Source organism: Pelodiscus sinensis, chromosome 24 (genome assembly GCF_052426305.1).
Source record: "Pelodiscus sinensis isolate ZL-2025 chromosome 24, ASM5242630v1, whole genome shotgun sequence".
Taxonomy (NCBI): Eukaryota; Metazoa; Chordata; order Testudines; family Trionychidae; genus Pelodiscus; species Pelodiscus sinensis.
This window is the reverse complement of record NC_143075.1, coordinates 13,376,458-13,397,617: the sequence shown is the minus strand read 5'-3', so window position 1 is coordinate 13,397,617 and position 21,160 is coordinate 13,376,458. Positions and strand designations below refer to the sequence as shown.

At 44.0% G+C, this 21,160-nt stretch overlaps 1 protein-coding gene across 7 annotated transcripts in view; it reads left to right on the top strand.

Annotated features, from left to right (window-relative positions):
- The window catches only part of CLSTN1 (calsyntenin 1), a 79,510-nt gene that overhangs the window by 33,879 nt on the left and 24,471 nt on the right, over positions 1–21,160 (top strand). For 4 of the 7 annotated variants that reach the window (XM_075906083.2, XM_075906082.2, XM_075906086.2 and 1 more), the window contains exons 3-7: positions 6,341–6,370; positions 7,521–7,716; positions 10,291–10,499; positions 13,298–13,447; positions 13,551–13,736. In XM_075906083.2, coding sequence (XP_075762198.2) covers positions 6,341–6,370; positions 7,521–7,716; positions 10,291–10,499; positions 13,298–13,447; positions 13,551–13,736 — 771 coding nt within the window. The remainder of the gene's footprint in view (positions 1–6,340; positions 6,371–7,520; positions 7,717–10,290; positions 10,500–13,297; positions 13,448–13,550; positions 13,737–21,160) is intronic. The other 3 variants (XM_075906084.2, XM_075906085.2, XM_075906087.2) reach the window with 1 other exon arrangement.

The window sequence follows — 21,160 nt, the reverse complement described above, 5'->3', positions numbered from 1 at the left end:
TACAAATCCAGCTTTTGGGAAAACTTGGTTAAACGTGACTTTCTCCTGAGAAGGCTACGTACAATTACATTTTCCAGTGTAGATGAGATCAAATTTTGATACCTTACATTTTTAACATACAAGCAGTTTCTATCTACACTTCAATAAGGAACTATACTTTTATGGCGCTTGCAACTGGGTTCCTCAAAATCAGGGGTCTCAAACTCCTTACCTGTGGGCCAATCCTGGCCAGAGAGATTGCATGGTCCAGCCCAGGGCTTTTGGTGGGCCAGGGGGTAACGAGGAGCCTGCTTGTTACCGGCCCCCAATCCCTACCCCTTCCTGCTATCACTTTGCCCTCTTCCCCCCCATGGCATCCTGTCCCCCAAGCATGCAGTTTTGGGGATTACCAGAGAGGCCTGGTGCCGTGCATACACTCCTGCACTTCAGCATGATTATAATAAAGTTTAAAAAGGTAGTTAACCACTTTTAAATGATGTTATTTAGCTTTTCCCATATTAACAGATATAGAGTCCTAGAAATATTTTTGTGGGAGCTAGGAATGTGTTTAGAGAGTGCATATATTTGCAACTGAAAAAATGCCCTTGCAGCATCTCTGTGAGTTCTCTTGCAAAACAAAAGCCACTTCTGTTATACACATTTCCAGGAAGGGACTAACTCACACTTTCCAGTGGCTGACTGCAATTGGTTTGTCTCCCTGCTGTATTGCCAGCCCTTGTTTGTTTAGGGCAGGGAACTATGCTGAGGTCCTGTCTGCAGTGTGTTAATGTGTAATGCAGCAGTCAGCTAGATAGTGACTCTAAAATAAATAAAGGATAGGTAGGGAAGATGAATGGAGTTGTTTGTGTAAAGGGTGAGCTTCTAAATGACTTCCACACTTCAAAGTCCTAGTAATAGCATGATACATGTCTGGAATTTGTTAAACATATTCATACTTGCCCTGTTGTGAAAAAGTTTCTCCCGCCCCCTTCTCTCTCTTTGGAAGGGAACTGGGATGAGATGCTGACTCCAGTATTTTAAAAAGAATTTAGAAATCAAATTCTTTATGCCCTTTAGTTCTAATATTTTAATAACTTTTTTCAGTAAAGTATTTTATATCAAACCACATAACACCACAAGAGCCTTAAACTTACTCTCATCAGAACATACTGCAACAAAACAGTGAAAGTTCCATGATAAAGAATGCCCCAAAGGAGTCTGGATTATTATGTTTTCAGGCTAAAGTTAGGTGGTGAAATCATCTTGTGTAAGTTTTGCTTCACTGTCATTTGATGATTTTTATTTCTGTAAAGTAAATATTCAGCCTGCTAATTGATTTCCAATCCCTTCTGGGTATGACAGGAATGGAAACATGTTTCATCTCGACTCCAGAATGGATGAGTAGGTCTGGAAAAGGCATTGCCATATAAAGTGTATATATGATGTAGCATGGTGCTTGTTCTTTTTGGTTCGAGTTGATGCTTGATGCATTATATGAAACTGAACTTTTCTATATCAAGATGAAGAAATTTACTAAAAAATATTTGTTTAATCCAATGAAAGCTCTTGATGTACTAAGCTCCTGATTTTTGCTGCATAATCTCAGTTATGAAATATTTTGTACTTTAAGGAGCTGAAATGTTTTGTTTTGCCTCTTATGGTAAAGGGAATTAGCTGCTGTTACCTGACAAACTCTGTTCAAATGTGAAGCTGCATATTGCCCGTTAACAGCAATTTTTCATAACTAGCATAGTTCTTTATGGGCTTCAACTTTTTGAGGCATAAGTCCCTTTCTTTGTCATGTCAGAATTTTTGTAATATAATGTTTTTTAAAGTAGGCTTTTTATGAAAATTATCGTTTCATTGTAATGTTAACATATTGAGTAGATTTCTTGTTCAGATAAATTGAGCTGTAATGTATCTTGAGCAGAGACTTTAATACCCTAGGGAAAGCATCTGGAGACACATGAGTGTTTATCAGGAAGATTAGTGGGTGATTTATTGTGGGGCTGGAAATAAAGATGTTAAATTGTGATTATCTTGCTAATCGCATAGTCGATACAATTTGTATTGACTACACGAATAGTCGATAAAGACTGTGAGCAGTTCTGGCTGGTGCCAGCTCCAGTAGCCACCTACTCTGCATTTTAAATGTAGTAAGAGCTGCTGGTCTCTTACTGTATTTAAAATGCAGAGGCGCAGCAGCCTGGACCACCATGAGCTGGGACCAAGTAGTCCTGGCTCGCGCCGAGTCCAGCAGCCCCTGTCTGTGGTGGGGGCCCAGCTCCATGCCATCTGGGGCTGCTTCATGGCAGCCTTCCCTGTTCCCACCCCCACCCCCACTGCCTCTGATAGAAGCAGCGGGGGTGAGGTGGGCAGGGCAGCTCCCCCCAGCACCGGCTCCGGTTTCTTCCCCCTCCCCATGCCTCTTTATTCGACTACTTGCTAACATCCCCAGGTGGGACCCCAAGGCATGTAGTACTTGAATTGGCTTTTGGCAAAGGTTGGCATTGGTACTAGGGTTAGAACTCAGTTTACCAAGAATTGTACAGCTTTTAATTTTTTTTAAAAGACAGCTGTTAAATTAACACACTTAAATACATTAACCCCAACACTCATTATTGGGCTTTCTGCCATATCATGTCCCTACAGCAGGAGTCAGCAGCCTTTTCAAACCAAAGAGCCAAACTACATCAAAATTCAGAACAAGTGGTCAACAAAGAGCTGTATAAGAATGCCCATTTTCATGACAGAAAATATGCAACTTAATATTATTGATAATTCACATGATTAATAATAGCATAAGTGAAACATTATACTCACAGACTTCATTTAATGGGACTTCTGCTGCAGCATCTTTTTGCACATTTCTTTGAAGTTTACATCATAACTGGTCAAATACAGCTTCATGCACGCATTCAGGCTGTCTTCTGTCAGTCTAATGGTGTGGACTGGGAATGTGGGGGTGCAGGAGTCTGGGTTGGAGGGGAGGAGGTTTGGGTGTATAATGAGCTCAGAGCCCAGTTGGGGACCATACAAGTCAGAAGCAAAAAAACAACCCCTCCAAAAACCTCCAACCCTCACTAATGTGGAATGGGATGCAGAATCTGGGTGGGAGTTAGGGTGCAGGAGCAAGCTGGGGGTAGGTGTCTGGCCAGGAACAGGGTGCAGGTGTGTATTTGGCTGGGGCGAGGGGGCAGGAGTAGGGTTTTAATGAGTATCTGGCCAGGGGAGTGGGCAGGAGCAGGCTAGGGGTGCAGGGTTTTAGTGTGGGGGGGTAGGGTGTGCAGAGCCTGGGTGGAACTTACTTGCTTTTTGCACCTGTGCTTCTGTCAGGCTTCCTTTCCCAGGCATGGCTTCCTGCTGCTCCATTGGCTGTATTCTGGCCAACGGAGCAGTGGCGGGATCCCCAGCCTGGGAGCCTACCATGAAAAGAACTTGACCTTAAGACGCCTCGATAGGACAGGCCCTGAACAGCTCAGCCTCGCACACACCGCCCAGCACCATCCTGGGAGCAGCAGCATTCCATTCCCAGCACCTCCCCATCTCAGCCGTTACCTGCTGGTCTCCAGGCATGACTATCTCTCGGGCAGGATCTGCAGGCAGAGCTGGAAGAAGCTTACGTGCTGCTCCTAGTCCCCAAACCCTAGATCCACTGCTGCCATCTTAGCCATTCTCCCCACCCAGCCGCTGCTCACTCAATGTGCATCACCACCACATCTGGCATAGCCAGATGTGGTCACTTAGGTGATCACATGGCAGTGGGGAGGCTGCGCGGCTCCCGTGTCCCACCTCCCCAGAACATGGGGGAAGATAGGATGGATAAGGAAGCGCACACATTGCTGTGGGGAGGGGAGGAGCAGCGTGCATATTCCCCTGCCCTCTCAGGAAGCCGTCGCTGGCTCCAGTCTAGCAGGGGTGTGTGATGCTGGATCACCATCATGGGCTCCCCGATGCTGGGGAGGAGAGGGAGCGAGGGGGGGAGCTGAACTGGAGCTGCGAGCCATATTTGTCTCCCAAGTGAACAGATATGGCTTGAGCTATAGGTTGCCAACCCCTGCTTACAGCTTTGTAGTCTTTTGTAATCTTAAAGCCTTGCTCAGAAGGCTTGGCTCCCGAGGGTGGGGTAGGGTATGCTCAGTATTTAAAAGTTTAGAATTGTTCTGTAGTCATTTTTCTTTATTCTATAGCTTTAGTTAGGAATTTAAGCAGCATACGTGTTTTGAATAATCATATTATTAAAATACCTCTACAATTCAGAATTATATTTATATGCTATTTAAAAATACTCTGGAATAGATTAAATGGAGATAAGAGACACCATAAACTTGTATTAAAATAAGGAACTAATTATAACTCTGTGAGTTTACTTTACATGGGTCTTCAGGGATAACTTCATCAAAGGTTATTTCAGAAACTGGTTCCTTTATAATTAAGATCCACTATTTAAAAGTGAGGCATTCTGTAGTAATTTTTTCTTTATCCTGTGGAATATGTATGCTTTAGTATTGAACCAATATTTTGTCTTGTACTTATGAACATAATATTGTTCTGTTTACTGCATAGATCATTATTTAGAATTAAAATTTCCTAGTTGCACAATTATATATTAGTAAAATAAATGAAAATCAATATTGGTTCCACCACTTGCATATTAAGGATCAGCTTTGCTGTAACTGAATTTTAGATTGAATATGATAATAGTTGGAAAAGTAGAATGTTTGGCAATGTGTAACAAGTAGAAGTTCAGAGTTTAATAAAACTATTAATTTTTGGTCGGATAAAGCATATTTTCAGCTATGTCCAGTAACTGCGTGTCCAGATTCAAGTAGTTAAGCCGCTGGGTGTGACTAAATATGAGAGGTGGAAATTATTCCCTGCTCATTAAGTCTGGAAAGTATGCTTGAGGGTATGAAGAAATGGGGAGGAGAAAAAAAGTTTTCCCAATTTAAAGCTTTTATGTTCTGTAAGCTGCTTAAGTTTAACAAATGTTCATTTAAAATAATGAATTAAAAATACTGTGGAGTTAAATTTGACATTAACTTACATTTTGCTGATACAAGTTATTACAGAACCTATACCAACAGAAATATTTTCAGGGCTCATTAAAATCAATGGCAATGAAGAGACCTTCTTTGCTGTCTGCAGCCCCATACATTGCATAATTTAGCATGAAAACCTGGAGGTGAAACTGATGGATATTTGCATTATCCAAGTTGAGAGAAAAGTAAACTGTAAAGAAACGTAATTAATGGTGAAATATAAATTAGATTTTAAAAAAACTTTAGAAACCTGAAGGATAATAACACTAAGTAAAAAATTAAAAACCATAAAAACCCTATTCAGTATGTATCCCTTAAATAGAGGCTAGTAGACAAAGTTCAGTGAGAATTCAGCTTGTTGAGTAGTTCTGCAAAAACAGTTCAGCAACTATGTTTAAGTTCATGTTTAACACATAAATGTTCAGTTTTTATCACCAGGACCCTATAAGGGAGTATGAAACCTTTTTAACAATCTGAAATCAAGTTTTAATTTAATCTGAGAATTTTCACAATGTATGATAAACAGAAGGCTGAAGTTAAATCACATTAGTAGGGCCCTACCAAATTCACAGTCCATTTTTATCAATTTCATTGTCATAGGGGCTTTAAAATAGTAATTTTTTATAATTTCAGTAATTTAAATCTGAAATGTCAGTCTTGTAACTGTAGGGGTCCTGACTCCAAAAGAATTGGGATGGTGAGATTGTGGAACTGCTACCTTTCCTTCTGCACTGCTGCTGCCTTCAGAGATGGTTAGCTGGAGGGTCAGCACAGAAGTAGGATGGTATGGTATGGTATTGCCACCCTTATTTCTGTGCTGCTGACTGCAGATCTGAACCCTCAGTTATTTGCTACTAGTCTCTGGCTGTGTTGTTGCCTTCAGAGTTAAGTGCATAGCCATCATCTGTCTCTCTCCAGCCACCTGTCTGAAGGCAGTGCAAAAGTAAAGGTGGCAATCCTGCGACACCTCTAAAATAACCGTGTGACCCTCTGCAACTCCTTTTTGGATCGCGACCATTTCATAGTTGTCCCATGAAATCTGCATGGTATAGTGCAAAAGTACATACAAGACAGGATTTCATTATTGGAGACCAGATTTCACTGTCCATGATGCATTTTCATGGCTGTGAATTTAATAGGGCCCTATGCATTAGTGAACGAGGCTCTAGGTTTGTAACAGTTAAGACCACTGGAATTTGTTCATATAGTTTTGTCCAAAGCTTTTCTGTGTAATGTATGCATCTTTGACTTTTTCCTTATTTGCTCCCTCTTCAGACTTTCCTGTATTACTGACTTGGGTTTATCTTTTCTCCCTTTAGAGAGTTTTGAGGTGACAGTCACCAAAGAAGGTGATAAAGGGTTCTTTCTATCCCTTTTATGAATATTAACCCACTAACTTTGGTTATGAAATGGGGAATCAGCACTTAAACAGAAGATCCTGTCATGCTCTTTTACCCCCATTTTATTCTCCCAATTTTTTTCTATTTTAAAATATATTGATAGAAACTGTTATGTAGCCAAACCCTTGGTTAGAAATATCTTTAAATCAGACATCCATTTGAACAGTTTGGGATTATTTTTAGGCCATATAAACACTATAGTCAAGCTTTGGTTAAAAATATCACTTTCACTAGTAGCTTACATTTTTGGGACATCTTAGGTTTCTTCCATACATTTTGTGAAGAAGTAATATAATTGCCAAAACATAGCTACAACTTGTAATACGTTTTCCTCACTATATGATTAAGCAGTAATAATAGATCTGATGTATAACCCAGTTTGTAAATAGTTTTAGATATAATAAGTGATTTACTCTAGGTTTCTTTTTTGGGTCAGTTAGAAAGAAAAGTCTGACTAGAAAGGAAATCCCTCTACATGAATAACTGTCAAGATTAATGTAATCAGTATATTAGTAGACAGCGTTGAAATGGATGCCTGAAAGTTGGTATTTCTACCTTTCTCATTCAGTAGTTTATTTTGATTCCCTAATTTTAGCCAGGTACATTGCACAGGAAGACTTTGTCCATTTGACCTTTTGACAGAATTTCTGTAATTATGGTGCTGAACCTATACCTGAAGCTTCTTCACCTCTCAACTTGTATGTGCATTTTAACCTTCTGCTTTGGTCAAAGTAAACAAGCTGCCCAGCTATTCCCAGTAGCTTGGCATAGAAGATATTACCAGTGGCCTTGGCTGTATGCTCTCATAAGATCTACTCTTACCCTAGAGCTATCTCAAGTACTCCTGTGAAATGCCTGTCTATCTTTCTCTTTTGTATTCCTGCATGAATGGATGCAAAGAAAACAAGTTGCTTGGAAGGCAAACGTATGCTTTTTTTACTAAAGTTCCCAGAACTCACCCATTTTAAAGCACAGTGCTCTTGCTTTGTCCACAGACCCTCACAAATCCCTGGCTGCAAAATACTGAGTCATTTAAATTTGAAAGTGTGTGGAGAAGTTTTTGACTGAAATTCTAACCTATGCTGCTTTGAATCTTTAGGTGAGATTTGTGGATTTAAAATTCATGGGCAAAATGTCCCCTTTGATGCTGTGGTAGTGGATAAATCCACTGGTGAGGGAATAATACGCTCTAAAGAGAAACTTGATTGTGAGCTACAGAAGGACTACACATTCACCATCCAGGCCTATGATTGTGGAAAAGGACCAGATGGAGCTAATGCAAAAAAATCTCACAAGTAAGTAAATCTGTGGGAGGCTGAGGGAAAATTCAGTTTAAGTAGTCTTCTGATTTGATGTGGCCGATAGAACTGTTTTGAAGTTGCTACACCTAAATTCTACTCAAAAGGGAAAGATTACAAACCACTTCAGAGACTGGGTGGAATTCCATCCTCAGCGCAGTGTGGCTTCATGTGATTCCCTCTGCACAGCAGCCATTCACTTTGTAGTAGAGCTTGCAATTTCCAGCCACTTTCCCCCCATTGTTGCAGGACATGGGCCAGTCACAAAATGTAAATGCCAATTTCCACCAAAAAGAATGTGGGCTAGATACAAAAGGGAAGACAGCAGAATTAACAGTTTTGAGCAAGCCCAGTGCATGGGTAAGAAAGAAACACTGGGATACTCGCTCCCCATAGCATCAGTTAATGACTGCTTAACCCCATATCAAAAACTGCACTTCCACTTTGTGATTGGCCAGGCTTGTTCAGCAATACAGAGCCGATGACTTTCTCTTGGGGTACATCTAAACTACATGGCTCCGTCGACGGAGCCATGTAGATTTGTTTGTTTGGCAAAGTCAAATGAAGCTGCGATTTAAATGATTGCGGCTTCATTTAAATTTACATGGCTGTTGCGCTGAGCCGACAAACAGCTGATCAGCTGTTTCTCCGCTCAGCGTGCTAGTCTGGACGCTCCCCTGTCGACATCAAAGGCCTTTGTCGGCAGCCCCGGTAAACCTCATCCCACGAGGAATAACGGGGCTGCCGACAAAGGGCTTTGATGTCGGCAGGAGAGCATCCAGACTAGTGCGCTGAGTGGACAAACAGGTGATCAGCTGTTTGTCGGCTCAGCGCGGCAGCCATGTAAATTTAAATGAAGCCGCGATCATTTAAATCGCGGCTTCATTTGACTTTGCCTATGTGTCTAATCTACATGCCTCTGCCGACAGAGGCATGTAGTCTAGACACAGCCTTGGTGTCTGAATATGTTATTGTAACAAATAAATTACTCTAACACAAAGACATTCAATCTCTTTAACTGATGTGTGTCAGTGAAGTTAGTTTCTTTGTGCTGATGAAAATGTATCCTACATTAAGGAAAGTGTTTAGTGAGTCTATGTGCACTGCACTTGTTGACTAAAATAAGCCCCTTTTTTAAAGAGGAAAAACTCTTAGGTAAGTATCAAAAATACTTATTTCTGCTGAAGGGATGAATTAATAAAATGTTTCTCTGTAGTATTTTTACATTCCTGACACTTGTTCCATCATTCACACTTTGCTCTTTGTTGTTTTCTTCATTAACATATTTTTCCATTCTGTATTTACTCATATGGTGTCACAAGTGCAAGAGGAAAGGCACTTTGGTCTCAGTCTTTCTGGAATTACTTAGCTCATGATAAAATATTTTAGATGCATTTTCTGCTATTTTTATGTTCTGATCTGTGACTTCCACCTCCAAAAAATGAGCTAATTTTGTGTTAGCTGACTTACACAACTTGGTATATTCTTATTGAAACAAAACCAATCTAACATTCTCAACTGAGTCATTGTATGTTTTTCTGTAACCTATTGTTAAATAAAACAGAACTATATTCAAAGCACAAATTAATAATAAAATATTGAGATTTTATTCCCAGTTTGCCACAGATGTTAGTTGTTTAACCTTTTTTTGTTTCCCTCTGTAAAATGACAATAACTTACTTATTGCACAGAGTAAGGATGTTAAATATTGAGTAATTTACTGGGGCTCTTGTACATTTCAAAGGAGGAATGCGAAACTCCGCGTGCAGCCCGGGGCCAGCGGGAAGTCCTGCTGACTCCGGGCTGCATGCGGGTGCCAGCTTTGAAATATACAAGAGTCCCCAGCAGGGGCTCTTGTGCATTTCAATGTGGAAGCGCCCTCATGGAGCCTGGGGGCAGCGAGGGAAATGCCCCGGGTTCCGGGTTCCACACATCATTTCCCCAGAACCTGGGATCAGCTGGGGAGTCCCCAGCTGACCCCAGGCTCCATGCAAACACTGCAGCGGCGTTTCAAAGCTGCACTGTATTGAGCTGACCCTGGGCTCCATGCGATGCTGCCCCTATAAAATGCCGAGACAGCATTTCAAAGGGGCAATGCTGCATGGAGCCTGGGGTCAGCTCCATGCATACCCCTCTTTTCCCCCCCTTCCCTTTATCTTATACAGGCAGTAAGGGGTGGGGGACAGGAAATCGACAAGTTGACTCAACTATCCGATAAGCATTTGCTTATCGGATAGTTGACTAGTCAATTAGCCCTTAACATCTTAGCAAAGAGGTGTTGAGGACTTAATTTATGTACTTTGAGATGCTCTGATGGAAAGTACTGTGTAAGTAGAAAGCATTATTTATTAATGTTCTGGGAAAGGAAAAATGTATTCTGCCTTAGCAGAGGGTGTACTTAACCTAATGAGTCTCTTCCATTACTGGCTATTATTCTTCTATGAGCCTGAATTTTGATGGGTAGCTTAATTTGTAAAATGTGTTGCTATTTTTCTGTTAGTTGAAGGATAGCTCTGTTAACATTCCTGTTTCATCCGGTGTTAAAAGCTGACTATTTTCTCTCATCTCCAGAGCAACAGTACATATTCAGGTGAATGATGTTAATGAGTATGCTCCAGTGTTTAAAGAGAAGTCCTACAAAGCAACAGTTATTGAGGGGAAGAGATATGACAACATCCTGAAAGTAGAAGCTGTAGATGCAGATTGTTCTCCCCAGTTCAGCCAGATATGCACCTATGAAATTGTAACTCCTGATGTTCCCTTTGCTATTGACAAAGATGGTAAGAGCCAGAGAGGAGGGGAAATTGTTCTAATATGGTACATCAAAATAATGTTTCAAGTTTGGTCAGAGTAGCCTATTAAAATATACTTAAATCACTACATTTTATAATCTAGTTCTTCAGTATGACTGAGCAGACATGTTTTTATGAGAGTTTTAGATTCCTATTTGGACTATATATAATATAAAGCAAGTTGACTTTCACTGACAATACCAGCCTTGCTGTTTCATCTCTATAGCATATCTAGCTTCCATTAGTCTATATATAGTGCTCCACTCAGAAGGCAGTGACCTCAAGCTTGTTTACTGCTTCTAAAATTTTATTTTGTTGGAAAGTTGTCCCCCTTCCAATCTATGAACCCAGGGAACAAGTGGAAGGCATTTCTAAGGCATTTACTCTTTTAGTCAGGAAGTTCAGGAAGGACTTTTTCAAACTTCTGAGCTTTTAGAATTACAATGTTTAATTGTGGACTTTATTGAAGTTAGTGGTGCCATGTTTAGGTCTTATGGCATATTAACCATAAAGTGAAGAGCCTATAGTGTGCTGCTGTTTTTGTCTTTTAAAAATAGCAATGTAGATAAACCATGTTCTAAGCCAGCTGTTAAGATGTTTCTCTGTAACTGATCTTCTGTATTTAGGGATTGCTTTTACAAATAAACTTTATAAGGCTTGTAAAACTAGGGATGTTAAGTAGCGATTAATTTGCTAGTTGAGTAGTTGATGGAATTTCCTGGGCTCCAACTGGCATTAAAAAGTGGCAGCGCCGCATGGAGCCCCGGTTAGATGGGGAGTCCCCAGCTGATCGTGAGCTCCACACAGCGCTGTCACTTTGAAATGCAGGGAGGAACCTGACACCGGGCTACCTGCAATATTCAAAGCAGCAGTACTTCACAGAGCAGCTGACCCCAGGCTTCGGGCGGCACTGCTGCTTTTAAGTACCCCTTTTTTCTCCCCCTCCTTGTTGCCTCTATCTGTTAGAGGCAGCAAGGGGGAGGGGGAATGACTATTCGACTTACCTTGTCGACTGTCCGGTAAGCAATTGCTTATTGGATAGTCAACTAGTCCTTTACATCCCTATGTAAAACCTTATTTAAGATGCTGATAGAGGGCTTGAGAGGTTATACCATGGAGTGGAGGATGCTGGGTTCAATGAAGCATACTAATTTAACTTGCGCCCTGAACCGTGTAGGGCAGCATTTTCTAAAATATGGGCCGCGGCCCGATACTGGGCCATGGGAAAAAAATACTGGGCCTCAGCGTGGCTGCTGGAAGGGGAGGGGAGCAGAGCGGGGCGGGCTGGGAGGAGGTGTGTGTGGTGGGGAAACTGGCTGTCAGGAAGCAGAGTTGGGGGCAGCATTGCTGTACCGCAGAGATGGGGGGAGGCGAGCGGCTGGCAGAAGCAGGGTTGGGGGCAGCGGGGCTGTCCCGCAGAGATCTGGGCAGGCGGCGGAAGCAGGGTTGGGGGTAACGAGGCTGTCCCGCGGAGATCTGGGTGGGCGGGCGGGCGGGCGGGCTGTAGAAGCAGGGTTGGGGGCAGCGGGGCTGTCCCGCGGAGATCGGGGAGGGCTGGCGGTGGAACCAGGCCTGGATAGGGGAGATTGGGAGGAGAAGTGGGGGGGAGGAGGGCCGGGAGCGGGACTGACCCGGGCACATGAGTGAGTCCAGCCCCGGAGATTCCATTTTGCCTCTCACCTCCCCCCCTCATATCCTCCCTCGAGTAGTTGCGAACTGCCTGGCAGGTAGACACACTCATGCAGCATGAGCACATCTACTAGCCAGGCAGTTCGCAGCTAAGGACTGATACACCTAATTATAATAAAACTTACCTAATTAGAAAATACCGGACATTTTATGTTTGGTAATTTCTCAATTTGTTTTCTGGACAAAACCCTCAAATACCAGACTACTGGTACAAAGTCGGACAGCTGGCAACCCTACCCTTCCTTGCACCCTCCCTCCTAGCCAGATACCCTACACCCAATCTGCTCCTGCTCCCGCCTCCTGGAGTGCCCATGTGATGCCAGGTCCCCCAAGCCCTGGCCCAGGCTGGGCAGAGGATGCAGCCGGGTGAAACACTGAAAATTTATTCATTTTTCATTCTTTTTTTATATGTGTTTATATTTTTGTGCTGCGAAAAACAGTACTGAAAAAAAAACGTGTTCCAACTAAAGTAAAAAGTTTGGGAAACCCTGGTCTAGCCAGCTTTCTGTCCATCTTACAGTCCATTTATCCAATCCATATGCCCTTAACTTGCTGGCAAGAATATTGTGGGTGACTGTATCGAAAGCTTTGCTAACGCTGGCACTGGGGGCTTTGGGAGGACCAGAAATAACTTATTTGAATATTCATTATTTGCTTAATGAATATGCAAATATGCAAATGAATGTTACCGGTCATCCAAAAGCTCGTGAATGGATTTACTGGTCCCCGTGTCAAAAAGTTTAGGAACCCCTGGTGTAGGCATACAGAGTTACAGTTCTAGCTCCCCGTCTGCAGACTGTTAAAGCTTTGGTTTTATTAGAAGATTTACACTAACATAACAAGCAGTAAAAAGACCATGCTAAGATGGCATCTGCTGCTGTATTTATTTGTGTTAATCTTCTGGGTTTAATCTTAAAGAATTGAGTTTGCAGTTTAGGGTATTATACCCATATAAATTGAGGGAAGGGTTAATTAAAGCTTAATTACATGTGAGTGTCCAAGTCTTAGTACCTGGAGGGGGGGGGGGGAGTATACTTAATGAAGCTATGTGTCTCAAAGATGAACATATGTTCACTGTTAATTGGCTCTCTTGCCAGGTTATATCAAAAACACAGAGAAGCTAAACTATGGCAAGGAGCACCAGTATAAGCTTACAGTGACTGCTTATGACTGTGGGAAGAAGAGAGCTGCTGAGGATGTATTGGTGAAGATTAGCATTAAGCCAACATGCAAGCCAGGCTGGCAAGGTTAGTTCAGTCCCATGCTTCTCTCAGCTGCTGTTTCTTTACTGCAGTTAACCCTTGTAAACACCAGAGATCTCTAATCATATTTCTTTGTGTGAATATACAGGCTGGAGCAAAAGAATAGAATATGAGCCTGGGACTGGTTCTCTGGCTCTATTCCCTAATATACATTTGGAGACCTGTGATGAACCCATAACTTCAATACAAGCAACTGTTGAATTAGAGACTAATCATATTGGAAAAGGTTGTGACAGAGATACTTACTCTGAGAAGTCCCTTCACAGACTCTGTGGTAAGAATGCATTGATTGGTTTGAAACCGAGTAAAAGTCTTCTTTTGAATATAATCTTCTTACAAGTCAGAATAAGGAATATTAAAACAATGGGGAGACTTAGGTCTTGTCTACACTGACAAGTTTTCTTGACTAAAAACTTTTTTGGCGACAAAACCCAGAGAGCGTTCACATTGTGACAAAACAAAAGTCGCGCCAAACACCCAGTTTTGGTGACCAAAACTATCCACCTCTGCATGGGACTTTTCTCTCTCCTCTTCCCTTTATTGTCAACAATCGTGTAATGCCGTGGTCACCAACCTGTCGACTGCGAGGCCTCGACCAGTCGATCATGAGGTGTTCTGGGCCCCCCATTTCCTTCCACCCCCAAGAAGCTCCACTACCTACCTCCAGCGACAGTGGAGGTAGTGGCAGCTTCCCGCTGGGTGGACGGAAGTCCTGCAGCTGTGCGTCGCATCCGGGGGTTCCGGAAATGCGCTGGCTGCTTCCTTGCCCCAGGCCTGTGGTGTGCCGGAAACTTACCGGGGAAGTCCCCAGAGGCACGTGCATTCTGGGGCTTCCCTTCTCTGTGGAAGGGGGGAGTCGGGCCTGGAGGGAGCGCGTGACAGGGGCTTCCCTGCTCTGCAGGATGCTCACGCTGGCCCCGGAGGAGGCGTGCAACAGGACTTCTTCCTCTGCCGGGCAGGGGGAGGGGGAGGTCGACCCCAGAGGGGGCACGTGCGTGGGCTTCCCTGCTCCGTGGGAGGGGGGAGTCAGGCCCAGAGGGGGCACGCTATGGGGGCTTCCCTGCTCTTCACACGCTGGCCCCCGAGGAGGCGTGTGACAGGGCTTCCCTCCTCTGACTTTTCTGTGGGTCAGTAACCCCTGACTCAAAACAGGTTCCCTGCCCTTCTCATAAATATAGACAATGCAGAAACTTTTTGTGTTTGGCATAGTATTTAATTTAAAAATGAAGCCTGGCCAACAAACCCCCAGTTAGGGCCAAGCCCCCATCTGGCCACAGCATCATACACTGGAACCCCCTGCCTTGAGTCCCTCACATACCCCAACCCAAATTTCTGCACCCTCACATCCACAAGCCTGTGGCTTGCTTAGTACCCCACCCCTCCATCTGACCCCAACACTGCCCGGCCTGGAGTGCCCTCCCCGAGCCAGTGTCCCCTTCTCCACCTCATCCTGCATCCAGATTTCCTCCCAGAGCTTGCACACCTCACCCCTTCCCACACCCAAATTCCTCATTGCCACCCCAGAGCCCGCACATCCTGTCTCAACCCAGTGAGGGTACTGCTAGACTAGTTGTAGTTTTTCAGGATTCCAGAGATATCCCAGAAAAACTCTTCTGCATCCAGGGATGCGTTTGTTCTTCCGCTTTTTTTAGTGGAAGAGTAAACATGCTCTTTTGGTAACCCCTATATTCCTCTTTCCATGAGGAATAAGGGGGCTTCCAAAAGAAGGGGTTTTTCTGACATTTGGTCTAGTCTAGACAGCCAAATGTTGGGGGGAAAAAAAGCAGCAGTATAAGGGTTGCGGATAGCAAGTGATGGACAGGAGGAGAATAGAGAGGCGGGGCAGGGCTTCAAGGAAGGGGTGGAGTCTTGGGGGAAGGATGGGGCGGTAGATCTTGGCTTGTTCTGTCATTTAAAAAGTGATCTTGGGTGTAAAAAGGTTGGAGACCACTGATGTAATGTGTACTCTACAGTAGGTTTTTTGTTGAGTTTATTGACCTCCAGTATGTTTCCCACAATGCCCAATTAGCCACTCTGGCCAGTGCTTTGAACTCTGCTGCGGAAAGCCACATAAACAGGTAATAGATGTGCTCCTCCCACCTGCAAACCCCGGGAACTTTAAAATCCATTTCCAGGTGTCTGGCTCATTGCGTAGTGGTCCTTGTGGCATCTTATCAGAGAAACAGAGATGGGTGTTGCTCAGAATGCTCTCCTGCTTGGAGCACTGCAGAGATTCTGTATCTTATCATTGTGTGGGTTGAAGAATTGGTGCAATCACAGCTGCAAGTGTCCTGTGAGAACTGGGACACAGTCACGTTTCTTGAGCTCTGTGTGAGAAGGAGTATGTATGAGACACCCTAAGATGTAGAGATAAGGTAAAGGAACTCTGGCAGGTGTAACAGAAGGTGAAGGAGGCAAATAGCTGGTCTGGTGCGGCACCCACAGCATACTGTTTTTATAATCAATTGGAGACAGTACTGGGTGGGGACCTCCACATCTACACCCAAGGAGACTGTGGATACTTCCCATAGTACAGAGTTGTCCTGGAGATGGAAGTTACTGTTGAAGAGACGGAAGTGGGTGAGGAGGATAGGTTAACCTTCAGCGAGGACAGGTCAGCCAAAGTCATGGCATCCTATGGACAAGTGTACGATTATTACAAATTATTTCCATAAACACCTGCTACAAAAGCGCGGACTGTACTTTCTTGGGGACCTATGTTAGTGAAATGTTACAATCTTTATTGTGAAAAGTAGTCACTCCATTGTTGAATGGTTACTTTTCTAGACGAGACCTTTAGAAAAGTCAGGCATGTTCACCAGCAGACAGACTCTGTAAACTAAGGGTAAGGGTACGTCTAGACTACATGCCTCTGTCGCCAGAGGCATGTAGATTAGGCTACCGGACATAGGAAAATGAAGCGGCGATTTAAATAATCGCCGCTTCATTTAAATTTACATGGCTGCCGCGCTGAGCCGACAAACAGCTGATCAGCTGTTTGTCGGCTCAGCGCGATAGTCTGGACGCGCGGGTGTCGACATCAAAGGTATTTGTCGACCACCCAGGTATGCCTCCTGGGATGAGGTTTACAAGTATGTGATATTGGTGTAGCCTGTTTTTGAATTACTCCTTACTGCTGTTCATGTGCCCCATGTAAGGCTTCATGAGACAGTGCTGTAAGGGGTAAGCTAAGTCATCTAGGATCACTGTGGGCATTTCCACGCTTCCACTATAATTTTCTGGTTTGGAAAGAAAGCTCCAGCCTGCAACTTTCTGCACAGGCCACTGTTCTTGGAGATCCAAACTACCCTGCATTTATACCTATGTAACTCGCACAGTGATCCACAAGTGCCTGAAGCACCATGGAGAAGCACCCCTTCCAATTGATGTATTCTGATGTAAGGTGGGGTGGAGCTAGAATGGGAATGAGTGTCATCGATTGCCCTGCCAAATCATGGATACCCACGTCAGCAAAGAAGACCCAGAGTCACAGTCCTACGCAGCGTCACACTCCTACGCAGTGAAATGTGTTTTATTGCCCTGTACACTTGCCTAAGTGCTGCATTGATGGTTGACTTCCTCATTCCAAACAGATTTGCAACTGAACGGTAGCAATCAGGAGTCATCAGCTTCCAAAAAGCAATGGCAACATGCTTCTCTAAAGAGAAAGCAGCTCATATTCAGGTGTCTTGCACCACAGTTCAGGGGCCAACTCAGCATACAGCTCCTAGAAGTTTGCTTTACACATCCAGAAGTTCTATAGTCACTGGTCTTCATCTCACACTTTCATGACAGTGTAATCCCACCAATCAATGCTGGCTTCCCTTGCCCAAAAGTGATGTTCTGCTGTGCACAGCTGATCTGTGACAGCCGAATGCAATGCCAATTCGGTGCTGTCCCCCTCACTCGCATTATCATCTGCATCCAAGTCTTCGTCCTTTGCTATTAATTGCATAATTAACTTTGTTTCAATGTGTGATGTCCTAAGTATGTGGAACACAACATGGGAGAGAAGTCTGGGATCCATGATTTCTCACAGCAGATGCTGAAGTTCATAGCAAGGACTGTTATTCAAGTGGCACAAAAGTAAGCTGGAGGTCATTGGAGAGCTGGGACGTAAAGAAGTGACTGACAGGATGTTTTTCACGTTCCAAAATGCTTACTGCTACATTACCCATTCTCAGATTGCTTAGTGACTGAAGGAGAGGACAGGCACTGTGAGATGCCATTCCACATTGGTTTGCTCTTTCTGCCAGCAGGGGAGCTAACAATGTGGCCATGAAATGTCAACAATGGGTGGTACAAAAACAGGTTTGACAAGTTTTCAGTTTTGACCACTTTTGCATGTCAACAACACTTTTGTCACCAAAACTTTCCAGTATAGGGATAGCCTTAATAGCATGCCATTACAAAAGGTTCCCCAGAATCTTGTCTAGCACACATTGGTATACTTGGTGAGCTTTGGCTGAACTTGATATTTTCAAATAACTATTATATCAAGGGCAGAAGAATCATTAATTCCCTTCTGGGTGACGGTATGGCCTGGAATGGTATACCGTCACCTATTTTCCCAGCCCACAGAAAAGGAATGGGATTTCCCCCATGCGTACCGGCACCTGTTTTCCTGGGGTGGCTTGTCTCCTGACGGAAGCCTGCTCAGGACGTGCGGCATTTTTTTTCCCCCGGCTCCCAGCGTGGTGCTTTGGCTCTTAAAAGGGCTGTGACCGCATCACGGCCCCCAGTGCATTTTTTATTTTTATTTTTTTATTTTATTTTTTATTTTTTTTACTCAACAAGTTTGTCCCAGAGTACTGGCACCTTTTTTCTTACAAAAAAAGCACTGGTCCACCTCTATTGATAACAACACCCCGTTTTCCAAGATGCAGAACTATTGTGGTCGGTGTCTTTTCAGAGGCCATGTAGAAGAGATGGATTATAAAGTGGGAACAAAATACGGTTTGGAATGGAGGACTTCACTTAAAGCAGCTAGATAGATGCTGTGTTACATTGGGGCTAGAGAACCCTTTTGCATTAACGTATGCTATGATTAGTAGGATTAAAATTCATAAGCCCCTCCAATGCAAAATGAAAGGATAGAAATGATGGGCCAGCCAGTCAATGATGCTTAGCACCTTGAGTTCCAGTTGAAATTGCCCAAAAGCTATGGGTGACCCAGCACCTCTGGAAGTCTGGTCATATGTTTATAAATTGGCCTGTTGCCAAACAGTCTTTTTTAATTTTGAAGTGACAGGTGGATTCTAAACCAAAAAAAAAGGTATGATTGATAAGCAACACTAACTCAGTTACAGTCAAATTCAGTTATACTGATATCTGAGAGGCTTTAAAAATGTGGGATGTGCAAAGGAGATTGCACTTGTCTTCCTAAAATGTTGACTGAGGCTGTTTTATCAACAAAAGATATGCCACTTTAATTAAACTGCTTTTAACTAAACATTATGCTCCTTGTCCACACTATGCTCCTTGTGTTGGCAGAATGCATCCACTCTAGCAGCTCTTGCATTGACACAGAGAGCAGCACAGTGTGGGTAGCTATCCTACTGTGCAATGGCTGGATGGTGCTTTGGGAAGGATTTGTAATCCCTCATGGGGTAGACACAGCAACACATGATGCAAGTTTCTCAGTGTCAACTAGATTGCCAGCTACTTTTCAGCTGAAGTGTGGGAGAGAAGAGAGAGTGGTGTGTGGATGAGTGCAGGCTGAGACACAGAAACTAGCATGTTAGGAGAATGCGTGTGTGAAAGACTGCATGTCTATTGGGGGAGAATGTGTGTGTCAGCTTGCTGTCCCGTTAAGTTCAGAGGACTAGAGGCAACCAGTCCATAGGCAGGAGGAGGGGAGATACTTCCTCCCCCCCTTATAGCTGCCACCACCTCCCTCCCTCACTTTGGAAAGCACAGCAGTTGTTTGCATCCCTCCCCCAACACGCCATCTACTGCTGTGTTCCTGTTGCCCTGGGAAAGCAGATTTCAGGTTAATGATTTGCTGTTTGCTGCCTCCTGCTCAGCAATGCAGCCGAGTTCGAAAGAGTGAGCAGAGTGGCCATGGTGGACATTGTGGGATTGCGGGGGAAGCAAGTAGTGGCAACATAACAAATGGCAGTGTCTACACACCAATGCTTTGTCCCTTTAATTTCACTGCAAAAAGCTCTATGCCTTTGGAAAGATGGTTTTATTTTATCAGCAAAATAGGAGAGTAGCATTATTGTGTGTACATCTCCATTGTTTTGTTGGCAAAAACTGCCTTTTTCTGACAAAACTGTGTAGTGTAGACAAGGTCTAAGCTTTTCTCTAGCCTTTATCATTTCTCCTCTTTAGACTATTTTTTATAATGGTGTAAGTTTTACATGAGCAATTCTGCTTACTCCAGGGCTGAATTTGACCCATTGTTTTAGCTGGCTACATATATAGAGCAGTCTTGTTATCTGTTGAAACTTTAACCAATAACATTAATATTTTTGACCTTTCCTTAATGTTCTGACAGTTCCTGAGCTGGTGGCACTGTTAATCAATGTAGAAGTCTGGCGTGCTTCACTGTGCCATCAGGTATCCTGAAACAAAAGACAGGACTATGCAGCACTTTAAAGACTAACAATATGGTTTATTAGGTGATGAGCTTTCATGGGCCAGGACCACTTCCTCAGATCAAATTGTGGAAGAAAATTGGCATGACGATATATATCAAAGGGATACAATCAAAAAAAGTGAACACATAAAATAGACAAATCAGATTTTAGAACAGAAGGGGAATGAGGGGGGGAGATTAATGTCTATGGGTATGTCTACACTACAAAGTTAATTCGAACTAACGGACGTTAGTTCGAATTAACTTTGATAGGCGCTACACTAGCGCTCCGCTAGTTCAAACTTAATTCGAACTAGCTAAACCTCACTGTATGAGGACTAAGCCTAGTTCGAACTTACTAGTTCGAATTAAGGGGTGTGTAGCCCCTTAATTCGAACTAGTGGGAGGCTAGCCCTCCCCAGCTTTCTCTGGTGGCCACTCTGGCCAACACCAGGGAAACTCTATTGCCCCCCCTCCCGGCCCCGGAGCCCTTAAAAGGGCACTGGCTAGCTATGGTGCCCATGCCAGATGCAAGCCTGCCAGCACCCAGCTAGCAGACCCTGCACCTGGCACTGCTTGAGCCAGCCACCCGATGCCCCCCAGCCCTCCCCCTCTTCCCGGGACCAGGCTGGCGGCGCCCAGGACCGCAAGAGGCGGGCACCCGCCTGGTCTAGTGTGGACATTGTGGACCTCGTCCACGACCTCTGCACTAGGCACAGGAAAGTGGCCGGCATGGGCAGGAGAGCTTCCAGCCTGGCCACCCAGGAACAGGTGTGCATAAAAGTCAAGGTGGTCCACTGAGACCCCCGACCCTGAGCTTACAATGGCCGTACTGGGTCAGATCAAAGGTCCATCTAGCCCAGTAGCCTGTCTGCCGACAGCGGTCAACCCTAGGGACCCTGGAGGGGATGGACCGAAGACAGTGACCAAGCCATTTGTCTTGTGCTATCCCTCTCCAGCCTTCCACAAACTTTGGGCAGGGACACCACTCCTACCCCCTGGCTAATACCACTCTATGGACCCAACCTCCATCACTTTATCTCACTTCTCTTTAAACTCTGTTCTAGTTCTAGCCTTCACAGCCTCCTGCAGCAAGGAGTTCCACAGGTTGACTC